This window comes from Misgurnus anguillicaudatus, chromosome 18 (assembly GCF_027580225.2).
Source record: "Misgurnus anguillicaudatus chromosome 18, ASM2758022v2, whole genome shotgun sequence".
Lineage (NCBI taxonomy): Eukaryota > Metazoa > Chordata > Actinopteri > Cypriniformes > Cobitidae > Misgurnus > Misgurnus anguillicaudatus.
The window spans coordinates 17,636,172-17,655,526 of NC_073354.2; the positions used below are offsets into that span (position 1 = coordinate 17,636,172).

At 38.1% G+C, this 19,355-nt stretch overlaps 1 protein-coding gene across 2 annotated transcripts in view; it reads left to right on the forward strand.

Annotated features, from left to right (window-relative positions):
* Nucleotides 1–19,355, forward strand: part of scfd2 (sec1 family domain containing 2) — a 143,006-nt gene that overhangs the window by 7,695 nt on the left and 115,956 nt on the right. For both annotated transcript variants that reach the window (XM_073855964.1, XM_055186866.2), the window contains exon 3: nt 13,187–13,314. In XM_073855964.1, the coding sequence (XP_073712065.1) occupies nt 13,187–13,314 (128 nt within the window). The remainder of the gene's footprint in view (nt 1–13,186; nt 13,315–19,355) is intronic.

Genomic DNA, 19,355 nt, shown 5'->3' on the forward strand with positions numbered 1-19,355 from the left:
TTGAAATGTATTGGGGTTATTTTGTACTTCCAATAATTCGTTTTAAATGTTTACAGAATGTTATTTGGTCAATAAAGCAAGCAATTATGCAATCTTGTGTATGACTATTTTCTTATTCAACCCTCTCTGAATAAGTAATATGTAATGTTTCTTAATGGCTTATCATTATTAATAATAATTTAATAGATCTGTGCCTTAATACCAATAGGGTTAATGTTATTCATTTTTTTTATAAGTAATTAGTTATGAAAAAAATAGGTAGACCTTACGTAATTTTTTTTACTTTATCATAGTAATTAAATTTAGGTACTCTTTAATCAAATATATAGGATATAATTTACTCAAACAAAGTGAGTGCAAATTGTTACAACAATTTTTTTGAGTAAATTCTATAGGTTGTTTTTTACAGTGTAGTTGGTTACAGTAGCACCGCCGTGCTGAGTACAAACACACTGTCAAGGCCTCCATGTGAATATACAAGAGATCACTGTTGGCCAGATGGTGTTACTAAACAAGACAACCCTCCATTTGTGGAGCTGTTTGTTATTGGTTGCCATGTAGTTTTGGATATTTAGTGAAGTTGTCTGTAATGTAATTTTTCCCCACATTAAATTGCATAAATGTGACCCTGTCTGTCTGTGAAATCCAGGCTATAGTCTCGTAATCTAATTGAGGTTAGGACCATCAAAGGTTGATTTCACTCGTTGGATTTACTTTCATATCAAATGTTTGATGTGACCTTACTCAGTCAATTTTAAAGATATCAAGGTTATATTTTCACACATTGTTTTTTTACATTATGTAGAACGATATTATGTAGAAAACAGTAAATCACAAAAATGGTTTTCATAGACAGAGGGCCCTATTTTAAAGATCTAAGCGCACTGTCTAAACCGCATGGTCTAAACCAGGCGTGTTCGATTCCACTTTTGCTAATTTAATGACGGGAAAAATGGTTTATGTGCCAAGCGCACGGCCTAAAAGGGTTGTTCCTATTCTCCTAATGAGTAATGGGTGTGTTTTGGGCGTAACGTGCAATAAACCAATGAGAGTCTCAGCTCTCATCCCCTTTAAAAGCCAGTTGCACCTGGCGCCATGCCTAATCCTTATTTAGAAAGAGGAATTTGTAAACTGAAAAACTAAGCAGAGGAAGAAGACCACCAGTTTAAAAATAATGTTAAAATTGCGTTGTTTTCATTTGTATTGAAATTGTTATTTTTGGATTAAAACCTTTAAAAGCTGTTTTCTTTCAGTCATAGAAGTAAAAATAGCAGGCTTTTAATGGCTGTAAATGTATTGATATCCTACATAATCGTTGTAATCTCGTAAAATAATAAGCAAATATGCAAGAAAAGGTTTGTACTCTAAAAATACTTTATTTGTAACAAACAAGCGATAAAGAATTTACAAACGTGCGGAGAGCTGTTTCAGCCCTCGGACAGCGCCATGTTTTTTTTTAAAGCATTACTTAAAAATATTTCTCATCTCACCATGTCCACAGGTACAGAGTCATCATGTACAATAAATCCGTTGGGTAGCATTTAAAAAACAAAAATTAAAAACAGATGCATTTGTTTAAAGCAAAGCATTTATTTACTTACCAAGGCTGCAGGTGAAGCAGCTCTTTACGCCTTCTAACGTCTCATAATCGATCCTCATTTATGTCCAAGAGACTCGATAATAATCTTTTACATTTTAATTCTTTAATTTTTCATATTTAAAAGCGTTTTTGTGCTGCTGCGCATCCATGTATGTGATAAGCAAACGCGCATTGTCATCCCGTTTATACAGGCGCGTATTACTACCGCGCTCTTTGAATAACAAAAACAATATTGCGCCATTGACATTAGACTTTAGACAAGGTTTTAGTTGGTCAATGGCGTAGTCTATTTTAGTTGCCTAAAAATAGCAACGCGCCAACAATGTGCCTGAACACACCTCATTTTAAGCCAGAACGCCCATGGGCGCATAATTTGGTGCAAATGCATTTGCTATTTAAACAATGTGGCGCTAAACCTGAAAATGATTATTGCGCCAGGTTGAAACTAGCAAAAGAGACTTGCGTTTTGCGTGGTTATAGGGTTTGCAAGTGACATTTTAATTGCATTGATAATTTATTTGCAGGATTATCACATTTATGTTTTTCAGAAGTGTTTTGCATTTCTCTTGCAGTGTGATATGAGATGTTGTCTTGTAATGTTGTTTTCAATGATCTGTTAGTACTTGAGTAGGCGTGTGCACTAATTACCCCAGTATGTGCTCATTCTGTCATTCTGTCATGATGTGCTATGCACATTAACTGAATAATGAATGTTTGTCCGTGACTGAATGTATTTTTGTGTTTTGCGTGTATCTACTGGTAGTTTTAATCTGTATTTCTCCTCCCTTCTGTTTCTCATTTGATTTCAGGGTAAACTTATTTATTTCATCCACTTTCTTCATCTACACTTTTGTTCCTTCTTATTCAAGCAGAGATTTTTCTGAGCTGGTGCTCCAGGACTCGCTGGAGGAGAACCGGTCCAGTTCCACACAGTCAAATCCGTTCAATGTAAGCGTGTGGGTTTTTAGTTTGAGCTCAGCAGGGAAGTCACTCACAAGACCTTCGGTTTGTAGAAGAGTCTAGATGGACTCCGGGCAAATACTGTATTGAAGCTTTTGATGCATTTTGACAGGGCCCAGCTGAACCTCAAGACAAGAACTCAATTCCCCAGACTCATAATGTGTTTAAAAGTCTCTGGAGGCAGTGATGTGTTGCATAACGTCAACTAAGTAATTCGTTTCAGGCCGAGTTTAGCTATCCCAATATATCGGGTCAGAGTACAAATCCAAATGACAGATGATTTCATTTAAAGCGACTTGCATTGCTTTTTTCGGGTTAGAACCTGACCTTGGTGTTGCTAGCAATGTGCTTAACCAGGTGAGCTATAGGTAAACAGATATTTTCGGTCATTTTAATTGTTTGAATTTAATATCACAGGCGTCTGCATGTGCAAAGCTTGGTTGGTTCTGGGCTTGTTGAGTGTTCTGGGTGGTTGCTTGCTGGCTAAAGTCAATAGTGCATACCACCAAGCGTCCTTGATATTATAGATATATATTATAATATATGGTATACTTTATGTATGTCTACAGGATTATTTTTGCATGATTTATCGCCCTCTACACAAAACTCAGTAATTGCACACCTCTCTTCATCAAGGCACACATTTTGCGGTATCATTCTATAGCACAAGCAATGTGGGTTTGAACCTAAATGTGTACGTGCTAATGTCTTTTGTGGCCCCACCCAGCAGTGGTGCTGGTATTGGCCTCGTTCCATTCAGCTCAGGTGAATTTGATTGGCTACACTGTGTTGTTCAAGTCCAGCTTTAGCTATAGGCTCTGTAAAATATTTATGAAAGGTTTTATTTTAGGATCGTAATAGTGGGTTGTCTGACAAATTTTGCCCTCTTTATTGTATGGTGTTTCCTTTTGTAATTGTAGGATCTCTTTCAAGGTCTCTGGATTTAGTGTTGGTACGGGTGGTCGGTCCATGCGGCCGTCTCAAGCGCGACCAGCACGGGCCGCTGATAGGAGACTTCCTCTTTTCCGACTGTGAGAACTCTGGGTTTTAATAACAGTCTGGTAGTACACTGTGCCTATTCAGGTCTGACTAGATCTCTGTTTTGAGTGTGGTTGTGGGTGAAATGTGAGTGTCTTTGTAATGGAGGCCGTGTCTGTTGATGTTTTGGTAGGTTAGGTTCATGAGGACTTGAGAATTTATGTTTCCTTGAAATGGTGGCATGCACGGTCTCTGGTGAGATGGATTGTGCTGTGTCTGAAGTTTTGGTTATACAGTACTTTCATGCTCTGCTGCCTGTAGTACTACTATACCCCAACATTGCCAAAGTACATGTTAATGTAGTATAGTAGATTGTAGCAAATAGTGCGAAAAGAAATTGGTGCCCTAGATTAAATACAAATTTATGGCACTTTCAATAATGCTGATTCGTACATAGACTCCTTGTGAAGAATTAGTCCTACCATTTGAGCAACCCATTTTATTTTTTTAAAAGACGATGAGCAAACAGTAAGATGCATGAGCTTCACGACATATTTGTATTAAGACAACCAATTAAAAACTAGTGCAGATGGTATACCAGAATGCATCCTATATGACAGGTTTATTTTGGGATGATAACCAACTTGCCTGCAAAATAGGCTGATGTGAGCTAGACCAGTCATACACTAGCAATCAATAGTACACTATAAAAATACAACAAACAATATATTGCCTTTCTTTTTTGATTTTATATCTATTTTATGCTTTGCTTGTCTGCCACAATACGTTTGTCCTGAATTTGCAATTAATTTCATTACTTAGTTTGTCACCTACTAATTTATTAAATTAATGAAATTCCTAAAAGCTCTAAAATAAACAAATGGTGTTTGGAGAAGAGAAGACTTTAGTCTCATATAGTTTGTGTGTGTGGTCAGGTATGTTCCCGCCAGGCTGGAGTGTAATAGGTTGTTTTTGGCTGCGCTGTATAGTGGTGCTTTGATGTAGTTTGTGTGAGACACTTAAACTATGTCCTGGCACAGAGGGGTGTGTGCTTATGTGGCGCACCCTCTACCCAAGAACCCTGTGTTGTACAACCCATCTACCCAAGTGTGTTTCTTTTTGTCATGTTGTACTTGAACCCCTTAGGAAGATGGCATGAAGGTGGACGTGAGCGTGAATTAAGAAAGAGGCCACCAACACTATTAACATTGAATGTGCTAAGAAAAGTCTTATGTAGCACATACAAACACAAACAAGAAGACAAAGTATAAAGAAAGTTGAAGTTCAAAGTAGATACCAGTTTAGGTGGAAAAATACTTTAAATGATGAGACAGATGCAGATTTCTCTTCTCGTCTTTTTTCTTCATAAGTCAGTCTTTTTTATATGTAATGGAGCTGGAGAATAAGCAGATTAAAATATGATTAGGACATGCTGTATTCATACATGCAGAAACTCTAAACCCCCAATGGGCTGCATGTGGTGCAATAGCACTCTGATCCCGAACCTGTGAGTGTGCACCCATTCATTGTGTGTTAAAGGTTAGTGCCGCTTTCTGGGGTTCATCTCGCTCAGGGAGTCTCGCATGAATGAAATGAGCCTCAGATGAGAGAGATTCATGATGTGGGCTTTTGGAAACCTGCGTGATCGTCACAGTATGTTCCCTTGATTTGGTTGTTTTTAGAATAATGCTAATCTTTATGGACTTTGGAGATGATCGCCAATAAAAACTTATACTAGACTATTCAAAAGATTAATCAGCCTTATATTCGTTTTGTTGCATATGCATGCTGCATTTATAAAAGCATACCGGTATGTCCACAAAAATGACACTAAGGCTGCATTTACACTTCAAGTCTTAATGCACAGATCTGATCTTTTTACCATATCTGATTTTTTGTCCTGCCTATTTACACATACTTTAGACATGCCTCATATCTGATGTCCGTGTTTACATTAAACTCCCGCCTAGACAGAATGCTGGCTTAACTTAACTGGGTATAGTGTTAGCACACTTACCTTAAGGATTATTTGGGAACATCTGTTCAATTTCTCATTAATGCAATTATGTAATCAACCAATCACATGGCAGTTGCTTCAATGCATTTAGGAGTGAGGTCCTGGTCAAGACAATCTCCTGAACTCCAAACTAAATGTCAGAATGGGAAAGAAATGTGATTTAAGCAATTTTGAGCGCGGGATGGTTGTTGGTGCCAGACGGACCGGTCTGAGTATTTCACAATCTGCTCAGTTACTGGGATTTTCACGCACAACCATTTCTAGGGTTTACAAAGAATGGTGTGAAAAGAGAAAAACATCCAGTATGCGGCAGTCCTGTGGGCGAAAATGCCTTGTTGATGGTAGAGGTCAGAGGAAAATGGGCCGACCGATTCAAGCTGATAGAAGAGCAACTTTGACTGAAATAACCACTCGTTACAACCGAGGTATGCAGTAAAGCATTTGTGAAGCCACAACACGCACAACCTTGAGGCAGATGGGCTATAACAGCAGAAGACCCCACCGAGTACCACTCATCTCCACTACAAAAGGAAAAAAAGAGGAAAAGGAGGCTACAATTTGCACAAGCTCAGCAAAATTGGACAGTTGAAGACTGGAAAAATAGTGCCTGGTCTCGAGTCTCGGTTTCTGTTGAGACATTCAGATAGAAGAGTCAGAATTTGGCGTAAGCAGAATGAGAACATGGATTCATCATGCTTTGTTACCACTGTGCAGGCTGGTGGTGGTGGTATAATGGTGTGGGGATGTTTCTAGGCACACTTTAGGCCCCTTAGTGCCAATTTAAATGCCACGGCCTACCTGAGCATTGTTTCTGACCATGTCCATCCCTTTATGACCACCATGTACCCATCCTCTGATGGCTACTTCCAGCAGGATAATGCACCATGTCACAAACCTCAAATCATTTCAAATTGATTTCTTGAACATGACAATGATTTCACTGTACTAAAATGGCCCCCACAGTTACCAGATCTCAACCCAATAGAGCATCTTTGGGATGTGGTGGAATGGGACCTTCATGTGCATCCCACAAACCTCCATCAACTGCAAGATGCTATCCTATCAATATGGGCCAACATTTCTAAAGAATGCTTTCAGCACCTTGTTGAATCAATGCCACGTAGAATTAAGGCAGTTCTGAAGGCGAAAGGGGATCAAACACAGTATTAGTATGGTGTTCCTAATAATCCTTTAGGTGAGTGTATATCTAATATTAATATCATCATAACTTATTAAAAGTAAAGGCCATTGTTAATCATTACCTTTGGCATCATCATCATCCACATTGTCTTTCTCTGTCATCACGTCTTCCTCTGAAAAACTGTTGAGAACTTCAGGGGGTCGGCAGCTAGGATTATCATCCAAAATTTGCTACAGTTGCTCATAAAATGGGCAAGTCATTCGGTCCTGAATACTGGTGCGGTTGTTGTGATCCTTAACTTCCTAATACAGTACTTGGCTTTAATGCTTTTTATTTTGCACTGGCATTGCAGCCAGGTGTAGCCGCGGGTAACTCCTTTTTACTTCAGGTGCAAAAGGATGACGGTCAGCACAAAAACGTTGTGAAACACTGACGTCATATTCAAGCAGAATCAGATATGTGTGTTTAGACCCAGTTCGGATATCTGGATATCGGATGTATCCGATAAAAATCCACATTTGGAAGTGTCTCATATCAGATAGGAAAAAACTGATCTTGGTAAGATTTTTTGTGTTTACACACGTGCAGCAATATCCGGTCTGTGTCAGATGTGAGCACTAAATCCGATTTTTTTGTGCCAGTGTAAATGCAGCCTAAGAGTTTGTGATGTCCTTCTAGAGACTTACACAACAGTTGCAAACTAATAAGCTGTTTTAGGAAGAGATCACACAGAGCCAACATAAAATACCTGTTAACTCAAAACACCTGCAAAAACACATAAAACACAACCAAAATATCCAGCTGCAGAAATATCCAGCGGCAGTTATCAATTAAAACCAACTTATGTAATCGTCCTCCAAGGATCTACAATCCGGAAACGGCCTGATTTATAAAAGTACAGCTCTGTTTGCCGTGTCCCGTATTTCTGCAAATGATGCTTACATAATAGTCATCTTCCAATCTCTGGGAGACGGGTGACATTTGTCTTTGAAGTTATGTGGTAGGCTCTCTCTGGAGAGATGGAGATACATTTCAGATTTACGAAACGTTTTTGCGTTCTCTTTCTGGAGTTATTCTTGCTCTTTTGATGTTGAATCTTAAAGATGCAGACAGTTGTTTTTCCTCATTGAAGTAGTTTTATAACAGTACAAAATAACTTTTGAACTATACAGTATTTTTAATCATATACATAAGACTCGAGTTATTTCAGTAGCTTATTTTTTATTATATAATTTATATATTATATTTAATTAAAAAATAATTTTAATTTTTACATGGACCAGAGCTGATTTTTGGAAGCAGCCAGTCACGTTGAAATTTGCTTTTGCATGATGTTGCATGTGCAGGCCTCAGCAATGTACAAGATTAAAAGACCTTTAAACACCTCCTGGTCTACCACTGGTTAAAAAAAGTCTTAGTCTTATCCCAAACTCATGCCACTGGTTAAGTCCCCGTGTCAGTTTTAACAAATAAAAACTATGATTGTGTACTCACTCCTATAAGCACGAGTCCACGTGGGCTTGTTTGTTTCTACGAAGATAAATAATGTTTGTTTATTTTTCACAATGTTATGTTACCGATCATGACGGGCATGGAAAATCCACACATCTCTCCCGCAGAGCTTCTGGCAGGTCTCTGTCTATGTGTACGCATCGGAAAACATACAAAGAACGCTGTGCCATAAATGAGCGTAATTGGAGAATAACTGTCCTGGTTTTATGCGGAAATTTGCATAGCTGTATTTGGGAGTTGTTTGTTTTTCTGTTGTTGATAAACAGGGACTTAATCACCACCCTATAAAACAGTCAGCCCATCACGATGATTTTGGCCACGTTGTAATTGCACATCTGCGTACAAGATCGGGACCATATTGTCTCGGATTTTGGTTTATTTAAAGTGTTACGTTCCGACACATCCGAATCCTGTTGTGTTGAGCAACAGCACTTAATTATTGCTCAAGAAATCACATTTTGGAAACCGCTGTGTGTTTGTTCACCTACAAAGACAGATTTTAGGGCATTCAAGAATACTTAGTCAGTTAAAGTAAGTCCATTCTTGACTGCAAAGTCATGTGTTTCCAGGAACCTTCCCACCACAAACACACACACACACACACACACTGGACAGTACATGGAGGTATTGGGGAAAATGGGCATTGAATATCTTCATAGACCAACATTGCCCTCTATAGGTTAGAGTTTTAATGCTAACCATTCACACAAATACAAACTCTCTGAACCCCCTTGTCAGGACATCTAGCTCGGGGACACTGCAGGAGAGGCAAGGAGTGGGGGGCGGAGCAGAAAGAGGCGGGAGATTTTGGGGTAAATTGGAACCATGCTGCCCCTCCGATACATTCCAGACGGACCCCTCGTCTTCCTGGAATCCACGCCGAGTCGACATACACACACATGCACACAGAAAGGGTCCAGTCTTAACTCTGGCATGTGAACTACGCTGACTATGTGTGCATCTGTTTATGACATGCAAAAGCTGTTCAGCTCCATTTCACGGACACACTACCTTCCCGCAAACACGTTCCGTTCTTGACCGTGTTTTGAAGTTTTATGGATGCTGTAGGTTGTTGTGCAGTAAAGGTCTTTGAACCCCTGGGGTTTTTCAGGCCATTAAAAACATCTTTAGTTGTATACTGTACGTTAGTATGCGCTACCAGTCAAGAGTTAGTTTTTTTTTGCGTTTTCAACATTATAGTAAGTCACTGAAAGTATAAAACAACATTACTGGAAATATGGGAGCAGGGAGTTTTCTATTTATTTATCTTTTTTTTTCTTTCTTAAAAGTAGACACTCTTTGCTTAGACTAGACAGTGAATGTTCTCGCACCAGCTTACTGAAATGAATGCTAAATTGTAGTTCTGTAAAGAGATTCATACATGACATGTATTTGTCTACAAAAGTACTGTCAAGCATTTAAGCTTAGATCAAAGGTTTTACAGGTAAACACAGATTTACTTTAGTGGGCTTTTGACGGTCCATCTTAGCCTTTTGTTTAGTGTTACATGGTGCTTGATCAAGAAGAATGAGAATATGCAATAGGAGAGGCATTCCTTGCTTTTACAGGCTGTTCCAAAAAGCTGAATGTTTTCAATTCTTTTGCAAGAAGTGTGACCAGCCCATCATGTGATTGTGTTTTTCCTCATTTTTTGTGTAGTTTCTCTCATATCAACAGATGACCAAGTCGGTTCACGATCACGCGTCCGTGCTCAGGCTTTTGTGATGTTTCTACACTATTAATTCCTGACTCTAGTCAGTGCTTCAGAACAACACACATTTATTAAGTGGGCTTTTGTCCTCATTATTCCTGTTCCCCGTATTTTTGTCTTGTTGTTGGAGCGATGAAGTCGGGCCTCTCTAGCACTGCCAAAACGCTGTCTGGAACACATTACAGCTGAGATGCAACACATGGCAACCGTTAGAGAGAGAACGGAGAGAGAGAGAAAAGCGAAAAAGAAAAACAGAGCAGGTTTAACATTTGGTTTCAGTGTCAGTAAGACACCCCCACCCTCCGTCGCTCGCCCTTGTTTGTCTCTCCTCTCTCTTACTTTTTGTGGTTTCTCATCTTTGTTTGGTGTCCTGCATCCTCGCTGTCTCCTGAATTCATCTTATCTCATCGCTTCTCTAGTATACTGAGTATTTATGTTATATACAGCAGGGATCATAGGTATGATCCATCTTCAAAATGTAGTGTAAACACGATTTAATGAATATTTAAAATTCTACACTGAAAAAAATGATTCATTGAATGTAATCTTTTTTTCCTTAAGGTAAGTGGTTGCAATCAATCCACCTAAGCTACATCCAAACAAAAAAGATTAGTAAAGTAAAATAAAATATAAAACTTTGTTTAAATGTAGCTTAAATAAATTGATTGCAACCACTTACCTTAAAAAAAATTGATTAAATTCAATGAATCATTTTTTTTAGTGTATTTCTAGTTTCATAATCAGATAATTTGTGACATTTACCATGTTAACTTATGATTTCTCTTTTTGTCGTAATGTTTATATGACAGGTCAGATCACTTCGCTTGCATTGAATAGCACAAGATGCTCTTTGAAACATTCTGAGATCATTCTGGGATAACAGGGATCATCATTTTGCTTATAAAGTCCATGGCAGTTTAAATGCGTGCTGTCATTAAAGCAAACATGATATGCTAAATGGGTGATTCTCACGAAAACTTGGTTTTAAAAATGTCAAGCATGAAAATGTAAAAATTGCTTAAATTTACTTTTTTTCCCACCAGACATTGAAAAACAAAGTTTGGAGTAAATGGGAACATTAATTTAAAAACTTTTACTTATCATTTAACACTTTTTGTAACATAATTTAAAAAATTAGTCCTAAAAAAATCTCATTTCCTCAACAGTCAGAAAACATCAACACTGACATATTTTCAAAATGACATGACAAACCTGAAAGAACATAATTTGGAGATTCTGCACATGCATTTAAAATTAAAGTATTATGCTTCTATTAATTAAATTAACATTTAATAAGCATCTGTTGTGGTAATGATAATCAAAATGTCGTGTAAGCATTCTGAGAAGACAGTATTTCAAATTAACTGTAAAAAATTGATCTTACCTGGTAGCCATCTTGAAGTAACTGGTCCATGTGCTTGGTCACTCAAAATCAAACTTTATTCAAATTCTGTATGTGTGCTTAAACTGTTCTCTAAAAGTGTTGCGGAGGATGAGAACATCAGGCATGGACACATCATTTTCCTAATTTTTCTTCATTATTATTATAATATTCAGTAAATATTTTTTCTGTCATCTAAAGTAGTCTAGCAAAACATCCATTTATTTATTTTCTTAATATTTTTGTGTTAATTTGATTAAATTACAACATAACGCATGTTCTAACACAGCCGGACACATTGCGGTAATGAGAATTTCAGCAGAAAATGAGATAAAATTTCCAATTATAAATTCTTATGTCGAAATCACACATTGTGCAAGGTACAACACAGTATTGTGTTAATTCTGATGCTTTTTAATGTTACTATATTACACATTTTAAAGCTAAAATCATTAGTGCCGTGGTGTTTCAATGGTTTCGTGAGAATCACCCAAATACTAAGACATTCTGAAATGCATGTTAATATAAACGTTTCGCTTAAATTGTTCAGTCATATTTAGTAAAACTTTGTAATGACAAACAGAGGAACATTCCCATGCATAAACCCTAAAGTATTTCCTCTGCCTGCTCACCCCTGTGGAAGAAAGTCTAAAAATCTGTCACTCGTATCATAAAGAGTGTGCCCGAAACGCACAACACAGTTAATTAACAACAGGAAGAGGAGGAGCCGGTGATGCCGAGCATAATGATGATGTCTGATTAAGATGTCATAAGAGTCGATCAGTTTGATGAGAAATGGTTGCTGAATAATGATTGTAATGTTACTGAATGTAGATGAGATTGGTTCATTACTCATGGATAAATAAGAGAATGCGTTTGATGAATAGTCAACAGAAGAAGAGAGAAAGACTAATATAAATAACTGGGCTTTAGTGTAGCCTGATGCTTAAAGATCTGGCAACCCAAATGTGGCAGGTTTCCAACCTTGCAAACATTGATTGCATTGTGCCCTAGAACATTGGTGTAGGAAACTTGATATTACAATTAGAAATAATAAATAAATGTGACCCGTGCTGGCAAAATGAGTCGGAATGCGCACCGTCTAATTTTGAGCTAGAGGCAATAGCAAGTATACATTTATATATAAGGTTTTCATAATAATAAGTACATTAAGCCATCATCTGGCGATCTCAATACTCTAGTCATTAAACATCTAAAATGATAATTATTTGTAAGTTTTTTTGAGAGGTGAACCGTCCTAAATGCTTAATCTAGTACAAAGATGCGTGTCCATCCATTAAATTTTGGTTTTGGTTTTAAAACATGCAGGAATTGAGAATAAAGTGCAGGACTTGCTTAAGGGTAAAATAGCTATTAAGAGAGATAAAGTTTGGGACCTGATTCCACAAAGGATCTTCCTCGCGCTGACTGACAGATACACATAAACATCTGCACAGAATTACAGTTTTAAAAATATCTCTTTTGTCAGGAATTCACCCAGGTGGGACCTATAATCTGTTATGTCTTAAGTTAATGTTTGGCTAACCATTGGGGAGTATGGATGTGGTGATTTTTGCTTTTGAACCCTCAAAAATCTTCAACTCTTCAACTTAAGACAGGCGTAGCGCTGTCATTTTTTTGTCAGATTCCAACAAATCATACATCGTTTTAAAAGTGTTTTTTTTAATAGAGAATGTCAAAATATAAATGTCATTTTTGAAAATGTGCTCATTCCGACTTAATTTGCTGTCATGGGTCACAAATAACAAAAGTTCAATAAATGAATAAATCTAAATGTTTTATTTAATCAGTGTAGCATTTAAAAGTGTTATAAATTTTAAAAGTGAAAGAGGCTGATTGTCGATTACTCGACCTGTTTTCCACAGGTCTGCCACAGCACGGTTGCTATGGGAAACAATGCTGGTTGCTAAGCAAAAGGAGGCGGTGTTAGAGGTGAGGAGGCAACTGGTGGAGGCAGCCAGCAAAGAAAATCTACCTATCAAAATGAGTATGGGTAAGACCACACACACCCTCTCATATACACACAAACAAATAATAAATATATTATACAATGTAGCGTTAATGAGCTCTACGCCGTAGGTTATCCTTAGCCTGTGTGTAGCTCTGCGTAGGCTGGCGTGCACCTCTCAAAAATTTTTAACAGCGCGTCAGTTCTATGCGGACCACAAGCGCTGTGATTGGACCACCAGAACCCCTCCCTCCAGGTAAAAAAGAACTGCATCATAGGTATTTCCGTTTGGGACGGTGAAAACAAAGATGAGCCAAGTTGAGGAGTGATTTAACTCAAACTGCAAAAAAAGTTGCTGTTTATTTACTTCCATCATTACTGGTCTTCTCAAATCATACACAATAAGTTGCTGTTTCTTCTTTGTTTGCGGGTTAACTTGCCAAGCGTCTTTTTCATTGACAGTCGCGCTGCCACTGTGGTTACACGCGTGGATACTGCCTACCAGTGGTCTGCGCGTGTGTTTGCATGTCGACGTGGACGACGATAATAATTGGCGAAGCCTGTCGTTGCCATCTTGGCACGTCACCATGCATCACTCGCTGATAATCGAAAATGGGTAAAGAGGCAGGATGTGGGTGAAGCTGAGGTGGCTGGTTGCTGAAACCACACCCGCCTAGCTCGACTCTAGTGACGCCAATTCACCCGTCACTCAAGTGGCCACGCCCTTAATTATGCAGAACTTTAAAGTGTAATATAATTTAAACGGATGAGTTACAAAAAATTCACCCCTTCACAGTTGACATGAAGGGCAAACTTGGCTATATAGACCAAAACACTTTTTGTTCCATGCTCTAAACATATTATTTTTTGCTGTAAAGTTGGGCATTTTAACATGGGGGTCTATAGGAACTGACTCCCTTTTGCAGCCAGTCTCTAGTGGCCAGTCAATGAATTGCAGTTCACAAGGTTCCCACGGTCCTTGAAATTCTTGAAAGTTTGTGAATCTGGGGGAAAAAATGTAAGGTCCTGAGAAGTTTTTGAAAATATACCTACATAGATACAGGTCATTGAAAGTGCTTGAATCTATTTTATGCAAGAAGTTTTCTGGAGAAAATCCTTATTATTCCCTGTGTAGTATAGGATAATATCATAAAAAATTCAAGCCTTTTATGCACACATGCTGGTAAACTGTTCGCTTTTTAAATGCTTATATCTTGCGAATGTTGATTCATACCAAAATGCTTTTTGCATAGTTGTGTTTGACACATGAAAATGTCTCGGGTTATGTATGTAACTGTTGCTCCCTGAGAAGGGAACGAGACGCTGTGTCTCCTTTGCTATACATCCTGCATCCCTGTAACTCCGTCTTTGGCAATATTTCAGATAGCGATATACTTCCTGGCTCCCGCGTCACCTTGTCTTTGTTGTTAAGCCTCACCATTGGTTGAATTTGATATACACATTCAGACGCACTTACCCCTGGAGGCAGCTCCAAAATGTCACTGCAGTGACGCAGCACGAGTTCCCTCAAAAGGGAACTGTAACAATGTATCTTAAAAGGTAACACAATGTAACCTTGCTCTTACTTGAAATGTGTCCCCACATTTAGTCCTTGAATTTGAGGTATTGGACCTGGAAAGTCCTTGAAAGGTTCTTGAATTTGAAGTTAACTAAGGTGTGGGAACCCTGAGTTTGTCACTTCTGTATTGGCTTCATCGAAAGGTTGCCCCTCTGGTGGAACATATTAAGTGCCCCCTCCCCCTTTTTAAAGAGCCGGTGGATTTTAGTTTACCTCGTAGCCTGGTTTCTGATAAAAAGCTAAAGTGCAGAATGATGTCGGACAAATTGTTGATTTAAACTTGTGGAAGTAAGACACTATGTTTTAAATGCTTCTATCTTATAAATGTGAATTTTATCAGTGTGTTATAGACATCCAATAAGGCTAACATATAAATACTACATGCCAAAAAACAAAAAATGAGCTTTACTAACACTGTATGTGTGTTGCTTGTGATATAGTATATTGTTGATTGTTTATTTGGATCCCCATTAGCTTCCACAAAGTATACTTGTGTAACAGTACAAGACAAAGGTAAAACACTTCCCTTTTAAGATTTCAGATCAATGGCATGACAGACAGTGAATGAGAGAGTGAGGTTGAGTGTTAAAGACTAAGGAAAAAATAAAAGAAAAGTTGATGAAAAGTCAGATGTAGAGCAGGATTATTAGTCCCACAGCACCCCCTACAGACAGCAAGCAGCACTACAGATGGACAGAATGGCTATGTGGCCCCTGAGGAAATTTGAACCACATGTGGGATCACACATATGTTCCAAAAGGTGATTTGACATTCATAAGCAATAGAGTCTCAAATGGAGGGTAAAAATACTCACCGACATGTTTGAAGTTCAACAACCGCATTAACACACACATACTATAACAATAATCAGTGTGAAACCAATAGGGGCGGTTTCCTGGACAGGGCTTATCCTAGTCCCAGACTAAAATGCATGGTTGAGCTGTCTTAATGCAAAAACATTTTGCACTGATATATTTTAACATAAATCTAAAAATCAGTTTTGTCTCAAGATGCACACCAGTATTGTTTTTGTAAGGTATGTTTGTAAAACTACTTAATTATCCTTATATTACTAAGACCAAGTCCTGGATTAATCTAAACCCTGTCTGGGAAACTGCATTTAGAGTTACAAAATTTGTAAAATGTTTGTATTACAGTTTTTCGCTACTTTTAGACATTTCATTGCATTAGCCGCAAACTGACTCGCACACTCATTGCAAGACATCTGCATTGGACATTTATGCTCTTGCGTATTCAAATCAAACTGTCAGAATCTATAAACGACTGCATTCTGATTGGTGAGATGACATCCTTTTCTGCCATTGTGTGTTTATTTAAGAAAGAAAGAGAATGATGCCAATATGGTTTTGTATTGCTAAACACAGTTTTGAGTTCTCCCGAAGCACATACACTCTCACGGTACCAAAACTGCAGCCAATCTTTCACATCGGATCGCAGTTATTTCCTCGTCCCCGAGCCAACAGAACTTTAATAGTGCCTGAACAATCTCACTGTGTTTCAAACTGAAAAAGGTTCGCACACACACGCTGCACACACAGCTGTTCTACATTTTGTTTTGATTCATCTTGTAGCATCAGATGCATTGTTGTGATGCGTCGTAAAATATGAGCGTGTTCTCTGGTGGTCTTCCTTTCAGTTTGTATGTGTACTCTGGTGGTCTTTGTTTCGCTGTCTGAAAGTGAATGTGCTTGCCTCTGTATGCATATCTGGGTCAGTGCTTCTCTGGATGTGTTAATGTATGTTTTGCCCTTGTTACATGGTCATGTGATAGTTAGTACTCCATGTCGTACCTGCTTCTTCTTCTCTAGGTTTTGGTCTGGTGGAAACATATCGCCTAGAGTAGGTTTGATGGCTGTTTCTTTTTCTCTCTCGGGTAAAATTATGCTACGTACGTTTTTTACATTTTACCAAAGCTTTTTAAAGGTGATTGGTCACCTCTTATGTTGCAAGCCTGTAAACATGTTTTTGTTCTGATGAACACCAAGGAAGATATTTTGAGGAATGTTTGTAACTAAACTATTCATGAGCCCCATTTAATTTTATAGTATTTATAGGTTTGTAACAACATGAGAGTAAGAAAATGATGACCGAATTTTTGTGTGAACTATTCCCTTAAAGCTCAGTCTCGGTCTACAATGGCCCTTGTGTTTGGATATTACTGGAACAAAATCTGTTTTCTCAACAAATTACATGAGCTGGCAAAATCACATTATTTTTCCTAGACAGTGCCGCCATTTTTTCTGACCCTTCCACCCACCGAAAGTGGCCGTAGACATCAAAGGCTACATTTCCCTGATTCATTGCATACAAATGAGCTTGTGTGGAGCTTTGTGAAATTAATGGTTTTGACTTTTGGATTAGCCCAGCTGTCTAAAACCAAGTTTTTTCTTTTTGCCAGTTGTCAAACAGTTTTCATTTGCAGTAGATCTCTCCCCTTCAGAGGGTTTTAGGTAATTAGTTAAAGAATGTAGATGAAAGCATCATCAGACTTGCACAGTGAATATGAATCTGGTGCTATACAGGTCAATTGTAGCGTTTAAAGGCAGGGTATCTCATTTGATCCAGAAACATTTTTAGTTATGCTGGTTAAAAGTCTCCTCACATCCTAATAGCAATCACTATGTTAAGTTGTTTAAATGTATTTGTAGAAATTTATGTCATCTGTGAAAGGTGTAGGACCAAAAAATGTTCAACCAATCATAGATCTCGGTCCGAACGGACGTTGCTTTTTTTGTCCCTCATCTGTAAGCGTAATTTGAATGCCTCTGCGCAGCTTGTTCACACAGACACTATACGTCATTGGCCCGTTCATGTGACCTCACCTCCCGTCTGTAAACTGAGGGAGAACGGCAAACTTTTCTGCTGAATTGACAACCTGCACAGGAGCCACAAAAACGAAAGACATGTTTTATAACAACAACAACAGCAAAAACTGCCTGGATCAGCAAAGAGCAAAAACCCAAATTAACATCGGTAACTTTACCATGAGATGGAAACAGCTGCTGGAGGCAAAAGGTCTGAAAGGGCCGTTGAACTGTTTATTTTGGTAAGGTAGGTACGCGATATGTTTGTATTGAGATGGATTTAGATATTATACTTTGATGAAACATTGTGTTGCTTATGAAATTTGTGTTAGTTTACGGATTAGCGTAACGATATATGTCTACACAACTGAAAGTGTGCTTTAACTAATTCTGATGTAAAACTGTTGGTTATTTTACTAATGTTATTCATTAGTTTTCTCACTGGTGAAGGAGACATGAGATGTGTCTGATCTGTGCGTGTTTATGTGTTTTGAAAGAGGCGTGACTTTGGATGGCGAATTCAATGGAGGGTGGGATCGTGATTACATTGCTAGTCGGCTACCGTTAGCATTTTTCAAAATGTGATACGCTACCTTTAACTTTTCTCTGCAAGACTACGTCTGTGCAGGGTCTAAGATTTATTAAGAAAGTTGTTTAAGTTTTAAGAAGTTTTTCACTATGTTCAGGCGCTGCGTAATATCATTGTCACTACAGAAGAGTCAAGTTTTAAATAGGAAAGATATAGTGTTTTTTTTTTTAACGCAATGCTAATGGTCTAATCAGATTCAATGGATTATGCTAAGCTATGCTAAAAGAGATCAGCTGAATGGATTCCAAAACGGTAAAAATCAAATGTTTAACTCTAGGAGAGCTGGAAATGAGCATATTTTCAAAAAAAAAAAAAGAGTGTCCCTTTAAACTACTGATAATCAACTAAGAACTTAGAAGAAGGCAGTTTGTATGTCTTTGTTTGGAATTGTGCAACTTTTTACATTACAAACAGTCAGACTATCATTATTAAAATTTGATTTAAACCACATTTGCATTCACTGTAAAGTAAATTTGTTTTATTTACTCCCCAAAGCCTTTTATAACTTGCATTTGGCGCTCAGCAAGTGTTAATCTGCTGCACCCTGTGTACTGTAAGTGTCCTGACTCTTCACCTTTACATCTTACTAACATTAGTGATTTGATCACTTTTTCTTGGTTTGTAAATGCAATATGCCAAAAGTTTCCCGAGAGGCATGGGTTAGAAATCTACCAAATATTTCTGTGTTTATGAAACTTGGGCCATAATGAGTTTGGAATCATCTTGTGATCCTGTCATCAAGAAAATGACCCTCAGGAGGACTGCAGTGCTTGTGTTCAGCCCACCAGTGATTCAATCTGTTCTTGTGAAACCGCCCTCTGGATGCCTGCCTGATTTTGGCTGTTGGCGCATGGCGTGTTCTTGTACTTTTTGATCCAGCTTTCATTCTGTGAGCGCTCTTAGTGTGCATATGTGTGTTTGGCTGGCCTAAAGCAAACATTGGCTGCACTGGAGCAGGATATAGTCTCACATCTGGTCCTGGTTCATAACATCAACATGGAGAAGTGGTTTTATGTATGAATGTGAACCCCTCAGACCCGCTGGGTCCCTCGGAGCATTTCTCAGTTACCACCACTCTTCTTTACACATTTAA